The 25793-nt window shown below is 54.9% G+C and overlaps 1 protein-coding gene across 1 annotated transcript in view; it reads left to right on the top strand.

The window, feature by feature from the left end:
- The window catches only part of TRABD2B (TraB domain containing 2B), a gene marked incomplete at its 5' end in the record, with an annotated part of 202820 nt that overhangs the window by 159579 nt on the left and 17448 nt on the right, over positions 1 to 25793 (top strand). The window contains 2 exons of the mRNA XM_021684445.2: positions 10274 to 10420; positions 16711 to 16885. Of these exons, the coding sequence (XP_021540120.2) occupies positions 10274 to 10420; positions 16711 to 16885 (322 nt within the window). The remainder of the gene's footprint in view (positions 1 to 10273; positions 10421 to 16710; positions 16886 to 25793) is intronic.

Here is a 25793-nt window from a genome sequence, read left to right as displayed (position 1 = left end):
CAAAGTGCCTAGAATCATAGACTGTGAATCGTGTGGTGGTAGGGTATTGCTGTCCTAAAATGTTATGCTCATAGAGCATGACTTCCAGAGCTGAGAGGTACTCCCACACTCTCGTGTTTCAGAGGGGGACCCTGTGACCGGGAGGGGGGGTCCCACAATTGATCTGGGTCTCCAGCCTGCCTCGGGCTTACCTGTGCCTAAAACTGAAAGCCAGGGGACCCCTTTGCCCTCCAACAGGACAGAACCCACATCAGCTCCCTTCCTGGAGACCCCAAGCCTCTGGGCCTGCCCCTTCCCCCATACCCAGCCTGGCTATCAGCCTCCCTACCCAGCAGAATGCTAATCTTCTCGTGTGGGTGGCTCCGGATTTATGAGCATTTCCTGGCATGACTTGAAGGACAGAAGAGGAACGCCGGGATCTTTAAGGGTGGTCTTTGGGTGGAGAAACTAGGCGTTCAGAGAAAAGAAGGAAAGAAAGCGAGGGTGAGTCAGCCTCTGCTGCCCGCCCAGGAAAGCACAGAGGGCTCGGCCAGCCCACACTGCAGTGCAGAGAGAGGATGTGGCCGGCGGCGCCGGGGTCTGACCGGTGGGTGTTCATGGAGCCGGGACCAGCCGTGCTGGAAGCCAAGTCCATGGTTCTTTGGATTGTGGCTGGGTTTTAGGATAGGGATGGTAAGGGGAAGGCGGGGGGGGGGGGGGGGGGGGCATGCTCACTTGCTCCCCCTTCAGGAGGAATACAGAGCTGCCTTCATCTTCCATTTGATCATGTTTACTCCTGTCCCCCCTGGATTCCAGATCAGCAGGGCTACCACAGCATTCCTCTGCTCAGGCTTCAGGCCTTCCCATCTCACTCAGGGGGAGCCACAGGAAGGGATGTGCTCCCCAGCGCCCACCCCACCATACCTCCGACCGGGTCCTGGAAATCCCCTTTCCTCTCCAGATGGACCCTCTGTTCTCCCTGCTCGGAGCCCAGACCTGATGTGACATCACCTGTCCTCCCTTATCCCGACGTCCGTGGGACATGCTGGCAGGAGATGGCTGTAGGCAGGAGGGGAAGAGAGTTGGGACAGTCCGTGCCCCCGCCCGCCCCTCTCCCTGCTAGGCCAGGGAGGGGTAGCTGTGCTGTCCTCTGATGTTCAGGCCCCTCACCGCCCCCCCTTTCCCTTTAAGGCTTGGGGCAGGAAATCTTCCACCGCCGCTACCCCTCAGTGCCCCACCACCCCGTCCGCACCTCTGTCAATGTTCCCATCATTCAACATGCCTCAGTTACCCTTGCAGTTGAACTTACTTCATTGGAACTCACTTCATTGACCACGCACCATCTGTTTTCTGTTGGGTCCTACCTGAGACAGATCTCACTTCCTATTCCCCCTCACTCACTCCTCTCCAGACACACTGGCCTCCTTCCTGCCTTTCACACCCAGCAGGCCTGCCTCTGCCTCAGGGCCTTTACACTTGCTGCCTCTGCCTGACACCAGTCTTCTCTCAGGGTCCACAGAACCACCTCCCTCAGCTCCTTCTCCTTCAGATCTCCAACATCACCTCTCTTTGTGCCTTTACTGGGCATCATCCCAAAAATGTCAACCCCCAACACACACACACACACACACACACACACACCCCTCCTATGCTCCTTACCTTGTTTCCTCTTTAGCCACTATCAATCCCTCTCTAACATGGATGTTTTGCTAGTTTTGTTTTTGTTTATTGTCCGCTTCCTTCCACTGGAGTGAATGTTCTGTTTACTGCTGTACCTCCAGGGCCTAGAACAGCATCTGATAATTTCCCAATACATACTTCCTTGGATGTGTGAATTGGTCCTTTGCATGGGTGGGTAAACCAAGGCCCAGGGAAGGAAAATGACTTGCCTAGGACTTCATAGTCTAGACTCAGATGGAGACAAGATCTCTGGTCCTACCTGCCAGCCCAGAGCCAGTGCCTCGCTCCAGGAAACCTTGTGTTTATTTGGATACCTGCTGCTCAGTAGCCCAGTGTCCGGAGACAGGATTCTGTGCCGGAGGCTCAGGGGACTCAGAATACTGAGCAGGAAGCAGGGAAGTCGTCTGCACTGCTTTGGTACTGTCAATGGGGCAAGGAGAATAAACAAATAAACCTCAGCCAGACCCCGGTGGGCTCTAACCTTTGAGGAAATCTCCCCCAGGCTGGAGAAACCTTCCCATGACGCGGAGCTACCCTCCACGCCAACCCCGGGCACTGACAGACCGATGCAGCTCAGGGCTCCGGGGGCTCAGCTTTCCCAGCTCTGTGCCATGGCGGGGACTGGGTCCAGGCAGGGAGCTGCTGGGGTTCTGGGACGGCTAACTTGCTCAGCTTTTTATTCATTCATTCTACAAGTATTTCTGAAGCGTTTACTGTGTGTTGGGCACTGTGCGCTCTGCTGGAGGACCAGCTGTGACCAAGTCAGATGATTTGCCTGCCCTTGGCGCATCACCATAGAGCAGGAAGGATGAGCATGAAACAGCTGTGAGGCTGGGGGAGTGCAAGCGTCCAACAGCCCTGGGTACTCTGGGGGCACTATGCAGGAACCTGCCCGGCCCCCAGCCCAGGGAGGCCCTCCTGAGGAAGGGGCCCCTGCAGCCAAGTGAGAGAGGGGCATGGAATGATGGTTTCAGGCAGAGCAGGAGTGAGGGGATGGGCCTGAGGCTGGGAAGAACTCGGCACAAGTGAGAATCCTTCAGGCCGGGGCAGAGAGCAATAGCGCGGGAAGGCCCTCTAGCAGGCGGGCTACCTTGGCAAGAGTGACCTCTCTCCTCTCCTCATGTCAGCTCTGACCAGGCCCGTGGCTGAGGTTCTAGCACCCCTCCTTCTTCCCAGCCGACCACTTAGATGCTGGGCCTCCCGAGCTGCATCGGTCTGTCAGTGCCTGGTCCCTATTTGTCTCAATGTCTGTTCTTCCTACCAATGACCGGGTGGGGATAGGTTGGCAGGTCAGGCCCAGGGGTAGCAGAAAGAACCCAGCACCTGTCAGCTGGCCCTGAATTGGAATCCCAGTTCCAGTTCGTCAACTTGAGACCCTATGCAGGTGACTTCACCATCCTCAAGGCCTGTTTCCTCATATGTCAATGTGGAAATAACAGTCCATTCTCTGAAAGGATTGTGGTAGGGGATGGTTTCTCAGCATCCTTACAGTGGCCCGTGGAACCTGGCCTACTAACCAATTCTGACCTCATCTCCTATCAGTGTCTTCCTTGTTTACTCAGCTCCCGCCACCCTGGCCTCTGCTGTTCCTCACACACGCACAGGACCTTTGCACCTGCTATCCCCCCTTACCTCATCACTCCCTGCCCCCTTTCCTGCTTTATTTTCTCTCTGTAACACATACTGTATTTGTCAGGCTTTTCCAGAGAAACAGTACCAATAGGATGGATGGATGGATGGATGGATGGATGGATGGATGGATGGATGGAGGGATAGATGGAGGGATTGGATGGATAGATTTCTTTTAAGGAATTGGCTTACACATTGCAGAGCCTGGCAAGTCCAAAGTCTACAGGGTAGACTGGCAGGCTGGAGACCCAGGGAAGAACTGATGCTGCAGTTTCAGTCCAAAGACAGTGTGTGGGCAGAATTCTCTTTGACGAAGGAAGTTGGCCTCTTTCTATGAAGGCCTTCAACTTATTGGATGAGGCCCACCCTCAAAGTCTACTGATTTAAATGTCAATCACCTCTAAAAAGTCTCCCCACAGAAACATCTAGAATAATGTTTGACCAAATATCTGGGTACCATGGCCTAGCCAAGTCGACAAATAAAAGTAACCATCGTAAGTGCATCCCTTGTTAACTTGGCACCCACAAGCATCTCCTTAAACCATACTTCATCTCCAAATAAAGGCAATAGCAAGGTCATAATTCTACCTAACATGATACAGCGTTCCTGCATGCAACCAGAATGCGCTTCCCCAGATGAGGAGGCAAAGCCTTTGGGTAATGTTTACTCTTCTCCTTCATATACCGTAGCTTAAATACAACAATGTAAAGATAACAATACTTAAATACTATGATATAGAGTCAATATGTCTTATGCTACATGCATGGGGGAGAAAAAAAGAAAAAGGAGAGAGAAGAAAGTATTTTATACACATACAAGTATTCTTAAAATAAGGAAGAAATATTCTTGACCTTTTGCTTTTGTTTCTGTCTTTTGCTTCTGTCGCTGGTCCTGTGCTCATAGCTGTTGTTTGTAACTCCCTTCTACTTCCACTACACTCCTGTGATCCCCTTTACCTTTTGAAGTCACCTCGGTTGGTTGTGGTTCACAGTGGGTGGGGTGACCCAGACCTTCATTGCCGAAGGATCTGGACCATTAGTAGTCCTGCCTGGATTGGGTTGTCACGGTTTTCCATTGACGTCGGTTAATCACAGGGCGTGGTGATACTAGGAGGCACCCTAAGGGATCTCGTGTTCTCCAGACATGCTCTTCCCTACCTCCCTGTGGGGCCGTGGTCCATTTTCCCTGCTGGTCAGGATCCATCACGCCAGCTAGCACAGTGACTCCTTTCTTTACCTGTTGATTAGGAAGCATGACGAGCTCCAAGTGGCTGGAGGCAGTCTTAGTCCCCAGTTCAATGGAATCATTGTTGTGTGCATCTAACATGCTACATACTAATACTTCGCTAATCATCTTGTTTATTCTGTTTGCCCCCAGCAGGTAAGCTCAGTGAGAGGAGGATTTGGGTCTGTTCTTCCCTAACTAAATCCCCAGCATCTAGAACAGTGCCTGGTGCATGGCAGGGACTCAGTAAGCATTGCTGAGCAGGTTGGGGCCTTTGCTGTGATTTCTCTGTGCTTTGGGGTGGGTGAGGGGTGCTCATCATCCACCTCAGAACCCCAGCCTGAGAGCCAGGCCTGTCGCAAGGAGCCCTGGGTTGCAGCATGTTCTCTGACGGAGGGGGTCCTGCTGCTTCTCCTCACACTGATGGTGCTGGGCCAGCAAGTAAGCCCAAGGCCTCGGTGTTCACCATCCCAGCCCATTCAGGACTGTTTACTAGACTAATTTGGAACAATAAACCTGTCCCCACCCTCCTGGCGCCTGCCTCACTCCATCCTAGGCCTGTGTTTGAAGATGTGTTTAAATTCCGGGCCTACACTCAGCAGACACTGTGGGCCAGCTCCTGGCAGGCCAGCCCTGGCGAGGGGGGCGGCCCTGGGATGCTCGGGTCCTCCCCAGTGGCTGGGCCTCCACACACGGTCAACCAGGGGGAGCAAGGCGGCTCTAGCCTCCACCCAGTGTTTGTTATTCCATGTCAAAGCTTTATCATAAACATTATCCTAGAGTGGACCACAGCAGCTTTGGCGAGGAGGGTTTGTTATTCTAAAGTGGCTGGGGGCACAAGGCATGGAGGTTCGAGAGGCTGTGAGCAGCGCCAGGCTTGGGAACTCAGGGTGAATGGGAGGGAGGCAGAAATCAGGGCAAGGCTCTTCCGTCCCTGTGCACAGGGCCTCAGAGGCCCCACTTACCACACTCTACTGTCATGGTCAGTTGGGATATCTGCCTCTGAAATGAGCTCCATAGAGGTGGAGACCAAGCCCAGTTAATCCACCAACCCCAGATCCCTGCAGAGAGTCCACAGAACGTAAATGTCTGTTGAATGAATGAATAAGTGGAGCTTCCCTGTATCTGTTGGAAGTACCAAGAATGCTCTTGAAGAAGCACATATTATTTTGAAGTTCCAGTTACGGGACCCTGGTCTGGAGCCAGACATCATGTCAAAGCCCAGCTTTGCCCTTTACAAGCCATGTGGCCTTGGGCCCCGTCTGCTTCTTTGGTTTCCCGTCTATGAATCAGGACACCCTCTCTGCTGGCTGTCTCCTAGGGAGAGCAGAGCGAAGCCCCAGTGGGCGGGCAGTGGGCAGTTAGGAGGATGGGTTCCAGGGCTGGCCTGCCCAAGCCAAGTGCACATCCCATCCCTCTCCAGCTCTGTCACCTTGGGTGAGTTACTGTCTCTTTGCTGTCGGGTTGGGGTTCTTAATCTATTAGTTGGAGCTAATATCAGACTTCCCTCAGAGTTGCTGTGAAGATGAAATAAATTAATATGACCTTAGAAGATGTCTGACACAGAGTAAGTGCTCAAGAAACATGGCGACCGTAGTGATGAACAGATGAGGACCTCTTTATGAGTTGCAAAAGATGGCACCAGGTGGCCGCGGATTGAATTTCTGGGTGCTCGCCAGAAGGAGGCAGGAGGTATGGGGAAAGAGCATGTGACTCAGTCACAATCAGGTCACAGGCAGTCAGCAGTCCGCCTTCCAAAACAGTTCCTGAAAATCTGCTCTCCAGCAGTAACCGGTGAACAAAGAGGTCGGCTTCCCACCGTTACCAAGCTCTCAGTCTACACAAGCAGGGAATGGGGAATCACCGGAGACGGACACTTCATGGGATAAGTGCCAAGACCGGGCCGGGGGCCGGGGGGTGGGACAGGTGTCTGTGGGAGGCACCAAACCTGGCCTGAGGGTCATGGGAGTCCAGAATGATAGGCGTGGGTTTCTGTCCAAACCCCACCACACTGCATGTGCCACACTGGGAATGATCTGCTCTCAGTTTTCTGTATGCAACATGCTAATAAAAAATACCCTGTGGCTATTTCTGGCTGTTTCGAGAGGCTCCAAAAGGAAGACAGGTGTGGTAAAGTGTGTGGGATGAACCTGGGCTGTGCCAGTGAACATCCAGAAATCCAGCCCCAACCTGGGGCACCGCAAAGCGTCCTAGGCTGGGCGTCAGGCTTGGCTTTGAGTCTGCTCTGCCCCCAGCTTTCCTGTGTGGGCTTGGGTGAGCTCTCTCTTGCCTACTTTGGGCCCCTGTCTCCTTTCCTCTTCTATATGATGAGGGCACAGGATGAGATCAGTGGTTCTCAAACTGGGCTCCAGGAGACCCATGGGTCTCCACAGAGAAGCCATGGGAGCCTCTGCTGCATGAGGGTATTGAGCCTCTAGGACTTCAGGCTCTAGCCGGTCTCCTCACATCAATCGGGGAAAGTTCCACTTTTATCTACTCCACATACTGAGTTCCAACTAAAGTTCCTTTGGAAAACAATAACAATAAAAAAGGATTCTATGGCCAAAAAAGGTTTAAAAAACCGCTGGACCAGATGACCTACAGGGGCCCTTCCAGCTCCATTCTGGGAAGGTTCAAGTCTGAGTATTTTCTTCCAAGTTTTATTTAGCAAGCATTCCTCCAGCTGTCACTACACACAGGACTGTTCTTAGTACCCTGCAGATTGTAATGTGCTTAACTCACTGGAACACCTCCTCACTCCACGAAAGCCACAGGACTGCGGAAGTGACTCCATGGGTCTAGGGAGGCCCAGGGGAGCCATTTCCCCTCCAGCCAGGTCTTCTGGACACCTGAATGGATGACCTCACCCCAGGCCAGGTGGTGCAGCCTCCAAGGAGCAGCAGGTGTATGCCGGGGCGGGCATGGTCAAGGGAAGCCTGCGTACCCCAGACCCCCAGGGAAGTAGAGCGCTCCAGCCAGACGTGGATACTTGCATGCGAGGCCTGTTCCGTGTGGAAGGACGTGCCTGTTGGCTTAGTGACGTGCACAGCAACAGGGCCATGGCCTCCTGCGATTCATCCCAGCCACCAGGCTGCCGTTGACACCCTGCACCAGGTGGCCGCGGATTGAATTTCAGGGTGCTCGCCAGAGCCTGGAGAAGGCCCAGAGGTGGGGTCTGACCTCATCCCCAGCCAGCTCATTAGGGGGAGCAGCCTGGGCCACTGCACCCCAGCACTATCCAGCTCTCCGCCTGCCAGGTACAAAAGTGGGAGGGGACGGGCAGAGGTGATCTCTCAAGCACGCTTGGCCCCGTTGCCCACGTCAGCACGTTGTGTACCTTATTACATGAGCTTTTCTGTTCAGATTGTGTGTTCTGGAATGAGGCGGCTGGCGTCACAGGTGGGAGCTTCTGCCACGTGATGGCATCATGCCCCAAATGCAGACAGAGTGCCAAAGTTCTAGGGTCTAGTCTGAGGGGCTTACTGAGTAGCTTTGAAATAGGAGGCGACTGACCCCAGCAGGTGGCACTAGGTGGCACTAAGGCACTAGGCAAAGAGTAGAGCGACATCCTCTCGTTGCCAGCCCCGTGCTCAGAGCTGCAGACACAAAACGAGTAAAACGCAAGTCCTATCTTCGAGAAGCTCAGAGCCTAATGGGAGAGCCAGCTAGCTAACAGCAGACACCATCTCACGTTCGCGCCGGGGTGGGGGACACAGAAGCATGGCAGGTCCCTTGTCCATCACCACGGTGCTGGGCAGCACCAGCACTGAGCGTCTGCTCAGGTGTGTGGACCCAGTGGCAGGTGGGCCCTCCTAGGCTCAGCTGGCCTTACTCATATCATCCGGGATCCGGCCGTCTGTTGGCTAGACTGGGATGGCCTCGGTGGGACAACTGAGGCAATTTGGCCCTGCCCATCCTCCAGTGGGCTAGCACGGGCTACTGTCAGGGCCGTGGACGTACGAGAGGCAGCAGCAGCCTGCCTTTCAGGCCTCTGTACGTCCTGGTGACTTATATCCAGAGTCACAATACCAGCACGGGAGGGAGCCGAAGAGCTCCACAGCCAAGGGCATGAACACGCAGACAGGTTAAAGTTTGGGGCCACTACTGTGTCGGTCTGCCACGCAAGGAGCCCGTGGGGGCCTCCGGGAGGGGCCTGACTCAGCCCCCAGGTGGTCAGAGACGCTTCCTGGGGAAGACATTTGAGCAGAGCCTGGAAGGCCGAGTCTGGATTTGCAAGTGGAGAGCAGAGACAGGAGGTTGTCACGCGCAGAACACAGCATGTCAGAAGCTCGGAGACAGAAGAGTGCGGGGCAGTTGGTGTTTGGAGTCACGAGGACTGAGCAGGAAGCGAGGTCATCGGCCACAGCAGGGTCCAGGCCACTGCCTTGCAGCCTCTACTGAACAGCTTTTACTCTGAGGGGAGGAGGCACCTGTGAACGTTTTGAGGAAAAAAAAGAGACGGAGGACAATCAGATTTGTGCTTTCAAAAGGTGCCTGTGTGGCAGACAACTATGGGATGGGGGGAGGGAAGGGGGTCTGCAGGGAGGGGGACGGGTTGCACTGGGCCCGGTGGGAGATGCTCGGGACCGAGCTGGTGGGGTGGGAGGCCAGGGACTATGGCCCAGGGTGGCAAACAGATGATGGGCAAAGAGCTTGCGAGGTCTGAAGAGCGGCGGGCCGGCTGGGGCTGGGCAACAGCAAGGACAGGGGACTTGAGACAGCCTCCGGACCTTCTGCCCAGGAACTGCAGCAGCTTTTCCCTGCACCTGCATTAAAGCACCCAAATCATGGTCAGACTCCTCCCTTTTGTTGGCCAGGGGGGTCTGGGATACACCGTCACATGAAGCTAGCTGGGCAGAATCGAACAAGTCCCTGCCCCGCGTGGGCCTGTTTCTCCATCTAAAATGGGACATTTGAGATCATCTCTCAGGGCCCCCATACCTTGGGCAGGCCATGTGCCATCAGAGTGTGGTCCTCATGGCAGAAGCAATCAGACCTCTAATGTCATTCCCAGGGAGCCTGTTAAAAATACACATCCTGGGCTCCCCCTCGGAGATGCCAATTCTGGGCATGGGGACTGGACAGCTGATATTTCTGTATGGTGCTCCACGTGATCCTGATGCCAGGCCGGTCTGGTTAGGGTGCAGCTGTGTTCCCAGGGCCCCGCATAGTGGCCCAGAGCGCAAAGGAGCTTCAGGAAACGTGCGGACTGCCAGCATGGGTCGGATTCAGAGAGGCCCGGCTCCTTGGGCCTTTGCCTGCAGTGAGGGAGACTTCTGGAGGAAGTGTCCTTTGGGTGGGGCCTTGACATCTAAGTGGGCTTTCTGTTTGTTTTGTTCGTGTGTTTGTCCTGCTTTGTTTGCCGTGCTCTTGATTACAAAATTAGTCTGTGCTCATTCTAGAACTTTCCTAAGCACAGGAATAAGAAAAATTTAGTCAAAAGACAAACGCACCCATCATTCTAAAACCCAGACACAACTGGGTTCTCATTCTGCCCCTTTCTTAGATAAGATGTTGATAGCCAGAGCAGAAGTGGGGACCCATGTGGGCAAAGGGCTGGAGATGAGAACAGGCTGAACGTGTCCGGAGGCCAGTGGAAGAGTTCAGGCTGCACCAGCCGGTGCCCGGCCCACACACCTTCTCTGTTTCAGGGCCTGTTGCCCCAAAGTCCAGAGTGAGGAGGCCCAGGCCTGGAGGTGTCAGGCCCCCCAGCCTGATCTAGAATTACAGCCCTCATTCCTCTCTCTTTCCTCTGTGCAGGTGCTGTTTGCCCTGAACCAGACTCTGCTGCAACATGAGAGCGTGCGGGCAGGGAGCCTGCAGGCGCCCTACACCACGGAGGACCTCATCAAGCACTACAACTGCGGGGATCTCAACGCTGTCATCTTCAACCATGACACGTCCCAGGTGAGGTTCCTCTCCTCCCACCCAGTTCCGAACCCACCTAGCATTTATTAGACACCTACTATGTGCCTGGTGCAGGCAATCTTCTCTCTGCCATGGTAAGCAGGACCAATTGGTATTCCATTTTACAGATGGGGAAACTGAGGCCCAAAGAGGCAAAGAGACTTGTCCAAGCCCACAGCACTTAATGGTCGAGTTCCCCAAGTTATCAAGAGCAGCACTCAAGTCTGGCGTGTGTGGTAGAAGCTTAGCCTTGTAAGAGCAGGGAGGCCTCTGAGAAGTTCAGTTCAGTATCTGGGGAAATTAGAGGCCAGGGGAAACAAGTTCACGGTTAGACCTTGGGCTTGAGTCCAGCTGCGGGCATTCTGCCTTGAGTCAAGCCCTAGAGGAAGGACCACCCACAAGTGGGTAGAGAGTGAGGAGCACCCCGAGGAGCTGAGCATGACTCCACCAGGCATCCACATTGCCCTCGGGATAAATTCCAAGATACTCTGTCTAACACTCGAGGCCTTCTGCGTCCTGCCCTCTGCTGACCTTGTCCCAGCCCAGGTGCCCTACCCCGCAGACCTTGTTCTGCTGACCTGTGCCCCACGCCATCCGCCCACTGATGCCACTGTGCCTCCGTTCAGGCTCCTCCTTCCTCCTTTCCTCCTGCTGGGCCATGGTCCATTGTTACTTCCTCTGAGAAGCCCTCCCTGACCCTCTGGATGGTGTTAGATATTCTCCCGGACCCCTCTAGGCCCCCTGTGCCTTCTGTCATGATGCTTGGTTAAGCACTCATTCAAGAGCAGTTCCTTGCTCAGGACAGTGCCGTGGCTTCCCATTTTTCTCAGTGTAACAGCCAGAGTCTCTGTAATGACCTGTGTGGGCCCCGGGTCTTCCCCCAACCCCCACCCCATGTCCTCTGCGCTCCCCTCACACTGACCACTCAAGCTCTATGGGCCTCCATGCTATTCCATGGGACCCCTTGGCATGCTTCACCTTTGCCCTTCCCCAAGTATCACCATGACTCACCCCCCATCTTAACTCAGACATCATCATCTCAGTGAGCTGGGCCCCAACTCCCTGATCTAGAATTGCAGCCTGAACCCCGCTCCCACACTCTCAACCTCTTTATTATGCTCCATTTAACCCCCATGGTCTTTATCATCTTCTCACATACTTACATATTTGGATTCATTGATAAGTGGTTATTTATTGTTTGTCCTCTCCACTAGAGCATAAGCTCCCTGAGGACAGGGATTTGCATCTGTTTGATCCAACAGTATATTCTCATTGGCTAGGCCAGTGCCTGGCACAGAGCAGGACTCAGCAAATAGCTGCTGAATGAATGAATGAAGTGGGTTGTAAATACCAGGCCCAGTGCTATGAAAAGGGATATGGGGCGGTGGGGGGCAGGGCAGCCAGAGAGAGCCGCCCTAGTGGGGCAGATGGGAGAGAAGGGGACGTTCCATGAGCAATAGCACCCAAGTGTGATCCTTGCTCCAAGGGAGAGTAGAGGGTGCAGCTGAGGCCTGTGGCAGGAGCAAGAGTTTAGGGCAAGAAGGAAGGATGCCTGCAAGGTGAGAGGTCAGGGAAGAACCTAACTTGGCCACAGGCAGGAGGAAGCGGAATGTTCCAGCAGAGGCAAGAGAGAGCAGGAGGAGGGGTGTGAGTTTGGGCTGGAGGTGTAGCCGGGGACCAGGCTGAGAGGTTCTGTGTGCACCTGCCACCATCTAGAGCCAGAACTCCCTGAGGCAAGAGCGTGCCGCGCCTCCCTCCATCCCCAGGCCCAGGGCAGGGCCGCAGAGTGTGTATCGGGGAACGGCCGTCCAGGGAGCGAAGGTGAGGGTGTGTTGTGCTCCGGGCAGTGGAGGCCGTAAAAGGAAGGATCCAGAGACCCTGCAGAGGAGGCTCAGGACTCTGAGAGCCCCGATTCCGATCTGTGAGCTTCTGTGCCAGAGCCCGCCCTGCGTCATTCGCTGGGAGAGAGGCCGGTGAGCTCTGTGGCTGCAGGAACCTGGTCAGCACTCAGGGTAGCCTGGGCACGAAGTAGCTGGGCTGGGGGCAGGGGTAGCAGGACAGGGCCCTGCTGCGGCCGCGGCTGACAAGGAGCTGCGAGAGGGAAGAAGGGGATGACCTCAGGCAATAGCAAGCTCAGATTTACTTTGAGCCTGTATCCAGAACCACTGATTTGTCTCTGGCAGGTGAACTGCATTGGGAGTCCCCTGGCAGTGCCCGTCCTTGAAGCAGGACAGAGGGTGTAGTTGGAAAGGTGCACCCAGTTAGAATAGCAAACTGGGCGGCACTCCCCTGGACCCCCTGGGTACACAGGCAGAGTCTAGCCCCCAAGGGAGGAACTAGGCAGCCCTGCCCCCAGACACAGAAAAGCCTAGAGTCGGGGTAGCAAGGCTAAATCCAGGGCCGTGCGCTGATGGTGAAAGGGTCCGGGTGACATGGGGCTGCCTCAGTAGCGAGAGGCCTCGAAAGCTGTGGGGAGCTGAGGACACACAGGCTGTAGGGGTACGGTCACCGCCCATAGGCAGGGAGAAAGTGGTGTTGGAACTAGGCTTGAGAAAGGAGCTTACCGGGCGGGGCCAAAGGGAGGGGCTGGCTGCCTGGTTGTGGGGGGATGTGGAGGGTCCTGAGGAATGATCTGCAGAGCAGGGGGCAGATCATAGGGGCTGGGGGGTGAAAATGCCTGCTGAGGGGCAGAAGCCCTGGAGTTCAAGCGGGAGAGGGACGTGGTCAGAAAGATGTCTCTGGCCACAGCAGAGGATGATGCAGTGGCCTCTAGAGGCTGGGGTTGACATGTGCAGGGGCCAGGATGGGGGACAGGGGCTGGCTGCACCTCTGTCTTGATCTCTCTTGCCTCCCCACCCCACCATTTCACCTTCAGAAATGGCTCATGCCCCAGCCTCCCAAAGCTCCCAAGTCACTTGCACCATCAATGCCCACGATCATAGGGTGACCCAAGGGAAGCACTGTCTGAGCCCTCAGCCTGTGTTAGGCTGTGGGCTGTGTTATGACAGCAGCCATATATTTATCATCTGTCCCCTGACACTTTGGAGAGTGAAAGGTCAAATATAATTAAGGGTCAGAAAAATTAACAGGCATGGGGCAGTCTACCTTAGCCATGAAACTGGACCATCCTGGACAAAGCAGGACACACGGTTTTCTGTGAGGTGCCCCCTCCACACTCCCACATCCCTCTCAAAGCATGGACCTCACAGTGACTCCCTCACTGGGCTGTGAGCCTCATCCAGGGCAGCAGACCCAGTCTGAGGGTGCTCTGTGACCCCTAGCCTGACACGGCTATGCTCACAGAAGTTTGTGGAAGTTGTCTGTTGGATGGATGGGCTGAAGAGAAGGGATGAGGCCACTGAGGTCAGTGACGTCAGTAGACCCTAGCACTTGACCACCAGATCTGACCCTGTCCTGGTTGTGGGCCAGGGGAGCCTACACTGAAGTCACTCCCCACGGCCCCACCCCAGCCCTGCCTGGCCCATCTATTTCATCGTCCCACCTCGGACTCATGGCTCTAGGACCCCAGGGACCTGACATGTCCTCTTTCAAATTCTATGGTGCATCCTGCACTTAAACTTGTTGTGGGAGATTTAAGGCTCCTGACAAGTCTAATGACATCATTAATTTGTTTCCATCCCAGCCTGGGCCCAAACCCAAGTCCCATCCTTGGCATGGAACCAGGGCCCATCAGCATGAAACATGCAGAGAATGTCAGCCAGCTGCCGGGCAGTCCCAGAAACCCTGGTGGCTAGCCGAACTCCTTCGTGGCTTTGACATTGAACTCTCTGGTTTTTGTCCTTGTTAAACTTTTTTAGCTCCCTAAGGAATGAATCAAGATTCATCTTTCCACAAATGCACATTCATGGTGAGGAAGAGCCTCTGCCAGGACCCTTGGCAGAAGGGAAGGAAAACAGGATGCTTCCTTCATGGCTCTCTGGTGATTCTGAGGGCTTCTATTTGTCATCTCTGTCTCTACCCCCTGCTCAAGGCCACCCTTCACTGTAGCCTCTGCCATTGTAGGGGAAAATGATGAAGCCAGCTCCAGCCCCCAGGCTAGTTGTACAAAGCTGACATTTAGTCAAGACTTTTTTTGTGCTCTGCACTGTGCTAATAAGCACTTTCCAAAACTGATCTTATTTAATTCCTACAACAATATATATTACTCCCATGTTACCAATTTGGACACAGAGTCTCAGACAGTACAAATAACTTGCCAGTTATAGAGAGGCAACCCAACTGGTAAGTGGCAAAAGGAGGATTCCATCCCAAGTTATCCTGGCTGTCTGAAGCCAGGACCTGCCTTCATAACCACCTGTTGCCTCTCAGCTCATTCTTCATGCATTCATTCACTGATGGAACAAATGTTTATTTCTTGGTACAACATCATCCCACATTCTCTCCCATACCTGAGAAACAGAGAGGGCCATGCCTCCAGAAATAACCCTTTTGAGCCACAACTCCTCCCCCATTCAGAAGCCTTTCCTGGAGCTGTATCATGTCCAAATGTGTCCTGCTTTGTCAGGGCTGCCAATCATCCCTTCCATCATGGCGGAAGGGGTAGGAGCTCCATTCCTTTGTTTATCCATTTACCAAACACCGACTCTGGTTGGGCACCAATCTCTGATTGGGTACTGGCAGGGCTGCTGCATACAGCTGTGCAGGTTGTGCACTGAATAAGTTAACGGTTTTATCAGTCATAGCATTGCCTTGTCATCCCAGAACAGTGAATCAGAGAAGCCCCTCCCCTCCCACTCTTGGGAGCACCCTGGTGCTTGGCCGGCAGATATCAGAGACAGATGTCCTGGCCCTATCCAAATCCTTGAAGGCTCAGCCTCTGCTGACGTCTCCATTTTCCTCAGAAAGAGTGTTGACAACTTGTCAGTGGCTCTAAAAGACATGTGGCTGGGCCGCATGACCCTTGGGGGCTAAGCCCTGCAGGACTTTAATCTCCTCATGCCAACTCTCCACCTAGCTAGCCCATCAGTCAGTGAGGCCTCGTGTTCTGTGCGTTAGCCTGAGTTGATGAAGAGAGAAGTGGAAGAGGAGACTCCAGATGGAAGACATCCTGTGCACAAGAGCTTGGAAGGTGGAATGACAGTGAGCAGTTATGGGGAAATAGGGAGGATGTTCTGACTTATGCCTCTATCTCCGCCGTGGCTCGTGGCTTTTTCTCAGGCCCCGCCCACCCTTGGAGGCCACGGTGCTAGGGACACCTGGACCTGACATCCAGGCTGAAAAGACAAAACGCTGGGTATGGAGGAACCCAGGAAGAGGCAATGCAGTGAGGGAGGACAGTGCGATTTTATGTTCAAGGTTCCAGAAACCTTTCTGGGCACCTACTGTGTGTCAGGCACTGGGGGCCCAGGAATGACAACGGCTCTGTCCCTGGACTCAAAGAGCTCTCTGCCTAGTTCAATAACATGTCAGTGACGCTTGCCCCCGGCCACAGAACTGGGTGTGAACAGTGGGCCCAGAGCTGAGAAATGTGGAAAGTTCCAAGCCAAGTTGTGGAATGAACCATCATTATGGGAGGCAGCTGTGGTCCTGCAGTTGATGTTTTTAAGAAGGGCTGGAGGGGTTTGGTTCTGCCCTGGCAAGTAGTGAAGCTGGGAATGGAGAGATGGTGGTGGCCAGCCAGGGCTCAGGTCTTGGGGAAACTGGAGGCTGTGACCTCTCCTGTCTTCTCTGTAGGGTGGGCTGGGCTATTAACGCAGCCCATGACAGCACCCACCATCTCACCTAATCCCCATCTTACACATGAGGAAACGAGCTGAGAAAAGTTAAGTAACTTGGCCAAAGTCACACAGCATCAGAACGAGGCCTGAATCCAGGTCAGCCTGATCCTGTACTCTGTGGTCTTCCTGCTACACCAGGCAGCTCAGCTGACCCTCCACACCCGCCTGCTGACCCGAATTCCTTGCACGCCGGGCTGGGTGCTGAAGGGAGGACAGTAAAGGAGCCGAGAGCCGTCTTGCCTCCCAGGCCCTCTGCGTTCTGGAAGCAGAGGGTTGACAAGGCAGAGACACAGCAGCCATACCTCCCTGTGTTGCCACCCCACCAGCTGTGAGGCTTTGCACACGTCTCTGGATCTTTCCACTCTTGCTTTCTTCATTTGTAAAACTGGGATAACCACACTCCTCTCAAAGCATTTTTGGAATTGATGAAAAACCCAGACAAAAGGTATAGCCCACTCTGTGGGCCATTTAAGAAAGGTAAGTGGCCCGCTCCGCTGGGCTTGGTGTCTTTGCCCTGGGAGCACTGAGGGCACCTCTGTCTGGCCTTTGCAGCTGCCCAGCTTCATCAACACCACGCTCCCGCCGCACGAGCAGGTGACAGCGCAGGAGATCGACAGCTACTTCCGCCACGAGCTCATCTACAAGAGGAATGAGCGGATGGGGAAGAGGGTCATGGCGCTTCTGCAGGAGAATGAAGACAAGATCTGCTTCTTTGCCTTCGGAGCAGGTTGGGCCGGATGGGGAAGGGAGTATTTGCAGAACCTTTAAGGGCTGGGAGATTTGTTAGGCCCTCTCCTGACCTCTCCTTCCTAAAGGAAAATGTGGAGGTCCAGAACGGAGCAGGAGAAGCCATGCCCCACACTTCTCTTGTTTCTAGCCAGGGGTTCTTCCCTAATAGGCCCCATGGGCAAAAGGGGTGACCCTGCCAGGGCCAGGACAGCTTCTGGGGCCCCTTCATGCCCCAGGAGGCCATGCTGAGCGCCCAGAACAGAAGCTGGCTCCCATGGCCAGCCCAGCCTTGAGCCCACCCAGCAGAGCCAGGGCCAAGCCTAGGAGCACCACGGGGCCTGGTGGGGAGAGGCAGGCTCTGGCACCCCACGGCCCGGTCCAGCCCCCTCTGGGCTATGTGACCTTGGTACAGTACCACCAAGGGCGTAGACCCCTCTTCTATGAATGGACAGTGATAGCAATGACTAGCTGATGAATTGAAAATCTCTATCATGTGAAAGAGTTATAAAGATTAGCGGTAACACTTCAGTAACCTAATAGCAGGAACTCAGAATGGCAGCTAGCTTCACTGTCATCCCAAGCATCAGGACGGTTAATACACGCTTTGTCATCTCACCGTGGGCCATAAGCTTGATGCTTCTCCTGGGGGCTCTGGCGTCTCTGTGCAAAGGGAAGTCCGGATGTGCAGGTGCAAGGCTTGCTGCCCCCCGCCCCCGCCCCGGTCTCCTCTTCCCTCTTCTCCCTCACTCCTTCCTTTCCCTGTGGCTGTCTCCCATGATGATGGGAGCAGGGGATGGCATTTGCCTCCTTTATCAGTCAGCTTTGGCTCCAGAGCCACAGGATAGAAATGTATGTCTTACTCATGTGGGCTCAGTCCACCCCCTGCTGCGTGACAATGAAGGAAGAGGGACCACCGTGGGCGGGCGGGCGAGAGCACTCACGGCTACTGCCTCTCCGCCCTCCTTCCGCGGCCCCTGGCCTGCGCACCGCCTGCCCACTCAGGTCCCTGTAGCCCGGGCCGGTCCTGATTCTGCAGTGGGGTGTGTCTGCTGGGAGAGGCCTGTCTCCCCCGCCCCGCCATTCAACCCCATACACGTCAAGGGGAGGGTCAGGGTCCTCCGACTATGCCTGTCTTCCCTCCTCTGTGGCCCTCAGCATGGGGGCGGCTCATGGGACAGCATCGGCGAGCCACCCCTGCAGCTGGACAGAACGAATCCCGGTTGGCAATGGAGCACGACCACGGCCTGTTGTGGCCTGTGGCCGACCCCTTCCCCTCTGACAGCCTGAGTTTATGCATCTGAACAGAAGGATTCAGAAAGCACGGGGGCCGCTGGTGACTCCAGGAGCTATTCGAACAGTTTTCAGAGAAGAGAGGGATTCCTGTTGGGGTATCTGGAGAAGCCAGCAGGAGCAGGACCTTGATCGACCACGTGGAGAGGGCCAGGCTACCCTCCAGGTGCAGGATACCTACTGGGGACCTGGCATGAGTCAGGACAGCTTTGGGGACGGTGAGGGGAGGAAGTGCTCCCCAACACACCCTCTCACCATCCAGCTGCCTCCCTACTCCTCCCTCCGTGGGCATCTGGGCAGTGCTCCTGCTCCGGAATGGTCCCCCACTGACTGCAGAAGGGGAGCCATTCTGAGCGGATCCAGCCTCCCAGTGAGCGTGATCCCTGAGGGAGGCCAGTAAGAGCTCCAGCATTCCACATGGCCCACCTGAGTGGTAGGGCCGCCTGCCCCAGCGGTCCCAGGGCCCGAGACCAGAGCCACCCAGGGTCTGAGCCTAGCTCTTTCCTGTGGGTGAGGGAACAGGGGAGCCTGGAGATGAACATCACAGCAGTGCGGGCGGCCCTGGGCACTGGCCTGCTTCTTCTGAAACCCAAGTCCGTGGAAACACAAATGCCCACTCAGGTACTCGACCAGCACGCAAGCACCATGCCCACCTCTAGTTTCCTCCCCATCTCTGCAATCCAGCGGGTCCCTGGTTGGTCCTGTTGACAGACCGCCAGAAAGACTCACATCCGTCTACTCTGTCCATCCCCATCGCCACTGGCTCTGGCCCCCACCCCCGCCTCGAGCTCCCGGAGGGCCTGCACCACGTGGCCATCTGTGTTTTCAGTAGCATGTAACAGGTTTCAAGCTTGATGAGTGTATGAAAGAATGAATGAGTGAAGGCATGAACACATGAACGAACGAATGTTGACCGGCTCCTCCCCTCCTGGTCTCGTTGGGCCTGGTGGACACGACAGTGGTAGAGTCAGGCCAACGCGAGCCCCACCTCGGCTTTCAGAGGTCTGCTGTCCAATAATAAGCCCAGAGCCAAGTGCAGATCTTGCTGGAAGCTGCCGCTGAGGCTCAGCCCCTCCTAAAACAATGGTCTGAGAATTTCAAAGCTGGCTGCAGCCTCTAAGCTCAAGCCTGCCCGCCTCATCAGAGCCCCGGACAGACTGAGGGCCCAATAGGCCAAGATCTGGGTGAAGCTCATGGCAAGTCAGGGAGAGAGCCAGGACTGGAGCCCTGCACCCAGGAGCTATGATCCAGGGGCTCTGTTTTTATGTGCAGTCAGGGAGCCCGCTGCACAGACCTGTTTTGGTGCAGAACATGCCCACACACGATCCGTAGCGAGAAAAGTCCACGCCCGCCTCACTGCCTTCTTATGGCCGAGTAACGCCCGAGCCCCACATCCTACGGCAGGCTGGAGATTGACGTGCAAGGCGGGCACAAACACCCTCAGGCAGCGTGCAACCTGCAGCCGGCCTGCGGACACAGCAGTCCGCTCCACACGCCGCTGTCGGGGGCCTCTGCAGTCCCCTCTCAGGCCTTCCTCGGCCCACCTCTGCTCCAGCAGCCCTTCCTGGAAGCCCCCGGGCACAGACTGGGGTCTCCAGTGCCGAGGGGCAGTCGGCCGCCCCTTCTCCCTTCTGCTTTACGGAGACATTCAGTACAAAGAGAAAGAGGTTTGGTGTCAGGATGCTTGGGTGTAAAGTGGGGTTCTACCACTGTCAGCTTAGAGACACCAGGAAAGCCATGTCACCTCTGTGGGCCTCAGTCTCTCATCTGCAAAACAGGGATAATATACTTGCCTTGTCAGATTGTGCTAAATATGTGCATTTTCGATCACAGGGTTAAAATTCTCTACCACAGTGGAGGGATCTTTATAATAAAAACTCCTACTGTGTGCCAGCCACCACTCCAGGCTCTGAGATTATATTACCTTTGATCTTCATGGTAACACCATGAGATGGGCTTTATTATACTCATTCTGCAGATGAAAGCTAAGTCCCAGAGAGGAAGAATGGCTTCCTCAAGGCCGTGCAGGCAGACCTTCAACTTGAACCCTGGCTTCTAGGGTCCCAGTCCCAACCATCTCCTCCATACGTGGTGCCTTTGCTCTAGAATTCCAGAACTGTGGACGGTTTTGTGGGAAGGGTAGCCTTTTATCTGGCACATCCCACAGAAGAGTGGTCTCCTTGGTGGCACCATTTGACCCCTTGTGGAGCTTGTTCAGTGGCAACTGGTGTGTGAATGTGTGTGACAATTCTGAGCCGGCCTGGGTGACATCTAGGGGCCCAGACGGAAGCCCTGCCTCTCCAGGAGGTGGCTGTGGCCAGTGTGCAAACCCAGACGTTCCGGAATGACTAGGCCACTGTCATGGGGAGGAGTGCCAGCCCAAAGGGAGGGAAGACCTGATTCTCGTCTATCAGGCTCAAAGACAAGCTGATCCTGCAGGGCCCCCACAGATCTCGTGCAGGTTCTTGGATTTCTTGGGTTTCTTCTGCTCTATAAATAACTTAGAAAAGTAGGTACTAGGTGGTGAGTTTTTATTAACTACATTTATTCAATTTACAGGCTTATCTAATATTCTGAAATTATCTCCTTTCTACCATGTTCGAAGTTAAACATCTTTTGTTTTAAAACAAACAAACAAACAAAAATGGTGATATAAGGCAAAGGGAGCTTTCAGAGCCCTTACTTGGCCAAAGTAAAAGCTGGTAACTATATCATTCCCCCTACCCACCTCGCTTTTCTTACGGTGGGACAGAATTGAGCACGCCTGAAACATGATGGAAAGAATGTCATAGGAGGGGTGAGGCTGCTCAGTGGGGAAATTACTAGCCCAGGCTTCAGAAAAGGCAGGAAGGGCGGGGGGACCAGAGCTCAAGTCGAGGGTCTGGCCGTGGGTAGAGAAGGGCACTTCCTCACCTGTAATGGAAGGAGGGAGAAGGCCGGCAGATGGGTGATTTGCTAATGGAAAAGTCACCTGGTGGCTTTCTAATCAGAACTCCTCTCTAGGGAGGGTAAAGTCATCTGCAGAAAAAGAGGAAGCAAGTGGAGGGTTCTTGGTTTAAAGAGAGACCATTTGGCCTAAATGCAAGCGAGACTGGCCATAAGAACTGGCATGGACAGGAAGTTAGAGAGGTCTCATCACATGGGCCAACTGTGATTGGTGGGTGGTGGCTGCCTGGAGCCTGGTGGTGTGAGGGATGATAAAACCACATCGGGGCTCAGCAGAGAAGAGGTCCTGATTGGTTAGTGATGCCTGCCGTGGCCCCGGAGGAGGGCACACGTCTGCCGCCTATCTGCTTTGACGGCTAGGAGCGCAGACCCAGACCCCTGACTGGCGATGAGAGCCCATGAACCTCTGAGGGGCTCCAGTCACAGGCTGCAAGATTTTCTATAGCAACACTGAACAGCTAGGGTGTAAATGTAAATGCTGTCCCCTGGGCCTTCTCCTGATTTGATCCTAGCACCCACTGCTCACTGAGCATCCCACTGTGTGCGCACTACCCCAGGGCAGGGCCCATAGCTTCTCAGAATCGCCAACGCCTAGGAGATGTTCTACAAAGGCATACTAGACCAAATCGCCCAGAATCAAGTTCATTCCATTTAGTCACACAGTATCTCCTAGGCCTCAGGCCCCAGAGGGATAGGGAGGTCTCAGTCCCAGGCACTAAAAGAAAATTACAGTTTTGTCCCTAGCTCCAGGGAACTGGGCCTCCTTGAGATGTGTTGATTTATCAGCTATTCCGGAATCTGGAATGGATTAAGTAATGCAGGAGCTGAAGGAGCTGGGTTGAGATACAAACCAGACTCAAAGGTGGACCAGATAACCACTAGGGCCCACTCTTTTCAAACTCTAGAGCCAGTGGTTACCATACATTCCAGACCCCTAAAGTGCTATAATCTGAATATGTTTCTACCTTCTGGCCTTCCAAAGCCCTTTGACCCTGTCTTTCTGGGGCGGGGTGGCTCTAACACCCACCATCCTATCCTCCCAGCCTTCTCACCTTCTAGTATAGTTTGCTTCAGTCACTCTGGGATTCGTGGGAGGGTTTTGGAGCTAAGAGCTTCCAGCCCCTGGAGACCCCTCTCTGTAGGGCTATGGCCACCTGCCCCCATGAGAAGCAGAAGTCCAGGCAGAAATCGTTCTCAGGCGGGCAGTGTGAGCAACAGGGACAGCGTGCTGGGAGTCTTCCTTGCCCCAGCCCAAGCGCTGCAGGCCCCCACTCAGCAGCACACTGGGGGCCGGGACACAGAAGCCGATTGGTGGTGAAGGCCCCGGCTCGAGAGAAGGGATAGAAGCCCAGTGTCCCAAACACCAGTAACATCTTTCTCATTAATAACAGCGGCCACAGCTCCCTGCAAGTGGCACCATTCTGCTTGAAGGACATTCATATGACTTTTATGTCCTCAATCCCTCTTGGAGGGAGACAGGATGGTATTTATTATTCCATTTGGCAGACGGGTAAATCGAGGTGCAGATGGGAAGTGAGAGACACAGAACTGGAGTGAAATGATGGTCACGCTGATAGGCCATTCTTACTGATGGCCAGTCCCTCCACCCCCCAAAAAAGATCCAGCTGCTGCTTGGACCTCTGTTCTGCTGACAGTACCCTTTTCCTCTTCTGCCTGGGCTTTCCACGACCTCCTCTCTAGGCTCCCACAGCCCCGTGGGATTTCCTTATCACAGCCCTGCTTGTACCGAGCCCCTTTGTCATCTCCCAGTCTAGGAGGGAAGGTAAATCAGAGAAGGCTTCCTGGAGGAGGTAAGAACCAATTAAAATTTTCCTGGTGCTGGTCCAGCTGCCTTCCAGTTCCTCATCATCCCCACAGTCCTCGGGACAATACCACACCCGCCTCCCTCCCGCTGGGGTTCTCTACTCGGCAGCCTCAGGAACAGAGCTCATGGCTGAGCATAGAAGAACAGTCATGTCCCGTGTAGGGCCTCTTTCACCTTAGAAATAAGGGGCGCAGCTAACAGGCAGCACACACCCAGCCGCTTTCTCCTCTCCCAGGGGAACGCCCATGGCCTGCCATACTCCCCACGCTGGAACATGAGGCCACAGCATCCGGAAGTGTTTCAGAATTTCCAACGGAGCTTCAAAGGAGCCTACTCCCCACCATGTTCACATCTGGCTGCTGGCACGCCTGCTCCGGGCTGTGATCCTTGGCCAGAGTCGCCCTTCCTGTTTCAGCCCAGAGGAACATCCCATCTGCTAGCTTGTCCCTCCCTGGAGCCAACCCTGCCCTCTGGGATGGGGGGGAGGAAAGAACGGAGGACCCATGTCCCAGGCTGGATCTGTCAGTGAGCCGGGACTTAAGGAATGTCGGCCATGGGTTCGGCACTCTTGCTGGGCCGCGTAGGGAAGGCAGGAGAAGGAAATGGCCTCGATTAAGAGCATGGGCTTTGGAGCCAGACTGCCTGAGTAGGAAACCTAGCGCTTCTCCTTAGAGGAAGTAGCCTGAGCAGACCAGGTGCTTCACTTCTCCGACATCAAATTTCCCCCCAGTCAGGGGGCTGGTCCTTGGACTGCTCAGTGCCTGGGACAGCACCGTCACTGGATAAATGTGAGCTCTTGGTGTTATTAATACTTCCAAGTCCTCACCTGTCAGAGCCCACAGTTCCCCGAGGACAGGACTCCCCCAACCCAGGAGAGAGCAGGGCCACCCGGGGCAGAGGGGGTGGGGGAAGGCAGAGGTGCTCTGTGGCCTCTGAGGACCCAGATAGGTCACGGATCCAAGTGACAGTGAGGCTCAGGAGCAGATTGGCCAACGGGGAGCTCTCCCGGGTCCCAGGTGCTATAATTCCAGGAGAGGAGCCTCTGGATGTCGTGGAGCAGTTACCTTGGCCACAGTGAGCTCCTGGCTGGGTGCCACACCCTGCAGCCACATAACCCATCACAGGCTCTGTCTCTGGGGCTCTCCCCCAGAGCCTCACTGTGATCTCGAACCCCTCTGCACGGTGATCCCTTGGGTCTAGAGTGGTGTCGGACCCCAGGAGGAAAGGCCGCCATGTCTGACCCATCTCAGGGTCCCCAGGGCCTGGCTCATGCCTGACATGTAGGAGATCCCAGGAGGGGCTTGTGGAGGAGACACTGCTGAAACCCCCAGGGCTTATGTCCTCACTGATAGGGTAGGGTGCATGGAGGAGACTTCCTCACCTCTAAACAATATTAACTGAAAGACGAGCTGGTCCAGAGAATGAAAAGGCTCAAACCCTGGGGATTTTAGAAGAACCAAGAGGATTGGCGTGGAGGGATGGGCCTGGTGGGGGATGGGGGGCGTGCTTCTAAGAGGAAGGACACAACTGGGGGAGGTCTGAACAGGACCCCCAAACTGGGCAACTGTCAGACAGGTGTCAGAGGCCCAGCAGCAGCTCCAGCCCTAGAGGGAGGATGCCCTGTGCCCAGGGAGCCCCCGCCTCTGCAGCTGCCCCCATGAAGTGCCCTTTAAACAGACGCACTCTAAGCCATGAACAGGCTCAGGCAAACCCCAGTTCTGCGCCTTCTCTCTGTGTGACACTGGGCCAGTTCTGCTGGCCTCAGAAGCATCGCAGTGAGGTCAAGTGACACTATGAATCCAAGTGTCCAGTTCCGTCTGAGTTCTGGAGAAATGGTAGATGGGGTTGCTTTTCTTGGTATTTGTATCCATCCTCCCATTATTTAACAGCAGATCTGAGCTGACCAGCCGAAGCCTCAGGGCTCTTTGTTTCTGACATCCTAGGTTCTGGCAGGCTCCAGAGAGGAGCAGATGGTAAAGGGGGCAGAATCGGGTTCCACCTGGATATGCCCAGCTCCCTGGAGGGTGTCTGAATCCCCTCTGCACAGGCCTGATAAGCATTCAGTGACTCTGCTTACACACCTCCAGGGAGGGAGGCCTCACTCCCTTACAGAGCTGGACAGTTGCCTGGGAGAGTGTTCTTTGGGCCCAGCTGAAACCTGCCCTCTTAGTCTTGTCCTGCCATGAGTCAGAATCCCATAGCTTGTCCCACTGCCCTGAACTTCAGCATGGCCCGCCTCCCCTTCCACTTCATATTCCAACAACCTGGAACCACGGTGGTGGACCCCTTTTCCCTTTGTGCCCCTGCAAGTGCTCAGTCTTCCATCGTGAAAGCCCTTCCTTTTAACCCCATAGCCCCTGGAGGCCCTCCCTCACTGCAGGGCTCTCGATGCTGTGTAAGGGTTTGCGTACATGTCCCCCCCACCCTGACCCGGACTGTGATCTCCTCCAGGGTGGGGACCATGTGTCTCAGCTCCAGCACAAGACTGGGTGCAGGGGAGGCGTCCTCTCAGTCCTTCCTGAACTAAAAATGCCCTCACCCTGCCCTGGCTGGCTGGTGCAATAGGGGAAAGGAAACCCAACTCTGCCAGTTTCCCAGGCAGACCTTGCTTGGGAGATCCAAAGCCCCGTGGTACCCCCAGTTGCCCGTCCGTCCCCAGGTCCCTCCATCCAGCCCTCCTGTCACACTTCCTCAGGAAAACAAACACCTCTGTCGCTTGGCATCCGGCTGGCTAATCCTGGCAGCTAGATTAGCATTTGAAAGTTTCCCTTGCATTAATTTCAGACAGAACATAAATATGAGCTTGGGACCCTCTTCAAGGACGAGAAAACTGGAAACCCAGTGG

Source organism: Neomonachus schauinslandi, chromosome 4 (genome assembly GCF_002201575.2).
Source record: "Neomonachus schauinslandi chromosome 4, ASM220157v2, whole genome shotgun sequence".
Classification (NCBI taxonomy): domain Eukaryota; kingdom Metazoa; phylum Chordata; class Mammalia; order Carnivora; family Phocidae; genus Neomonachus; species Neomonachus schauinslandi.
Note: the sequence above shows the minus strand (reverse complement) of the source record. Positions and strands in the feature narration are given on the sequence as shown.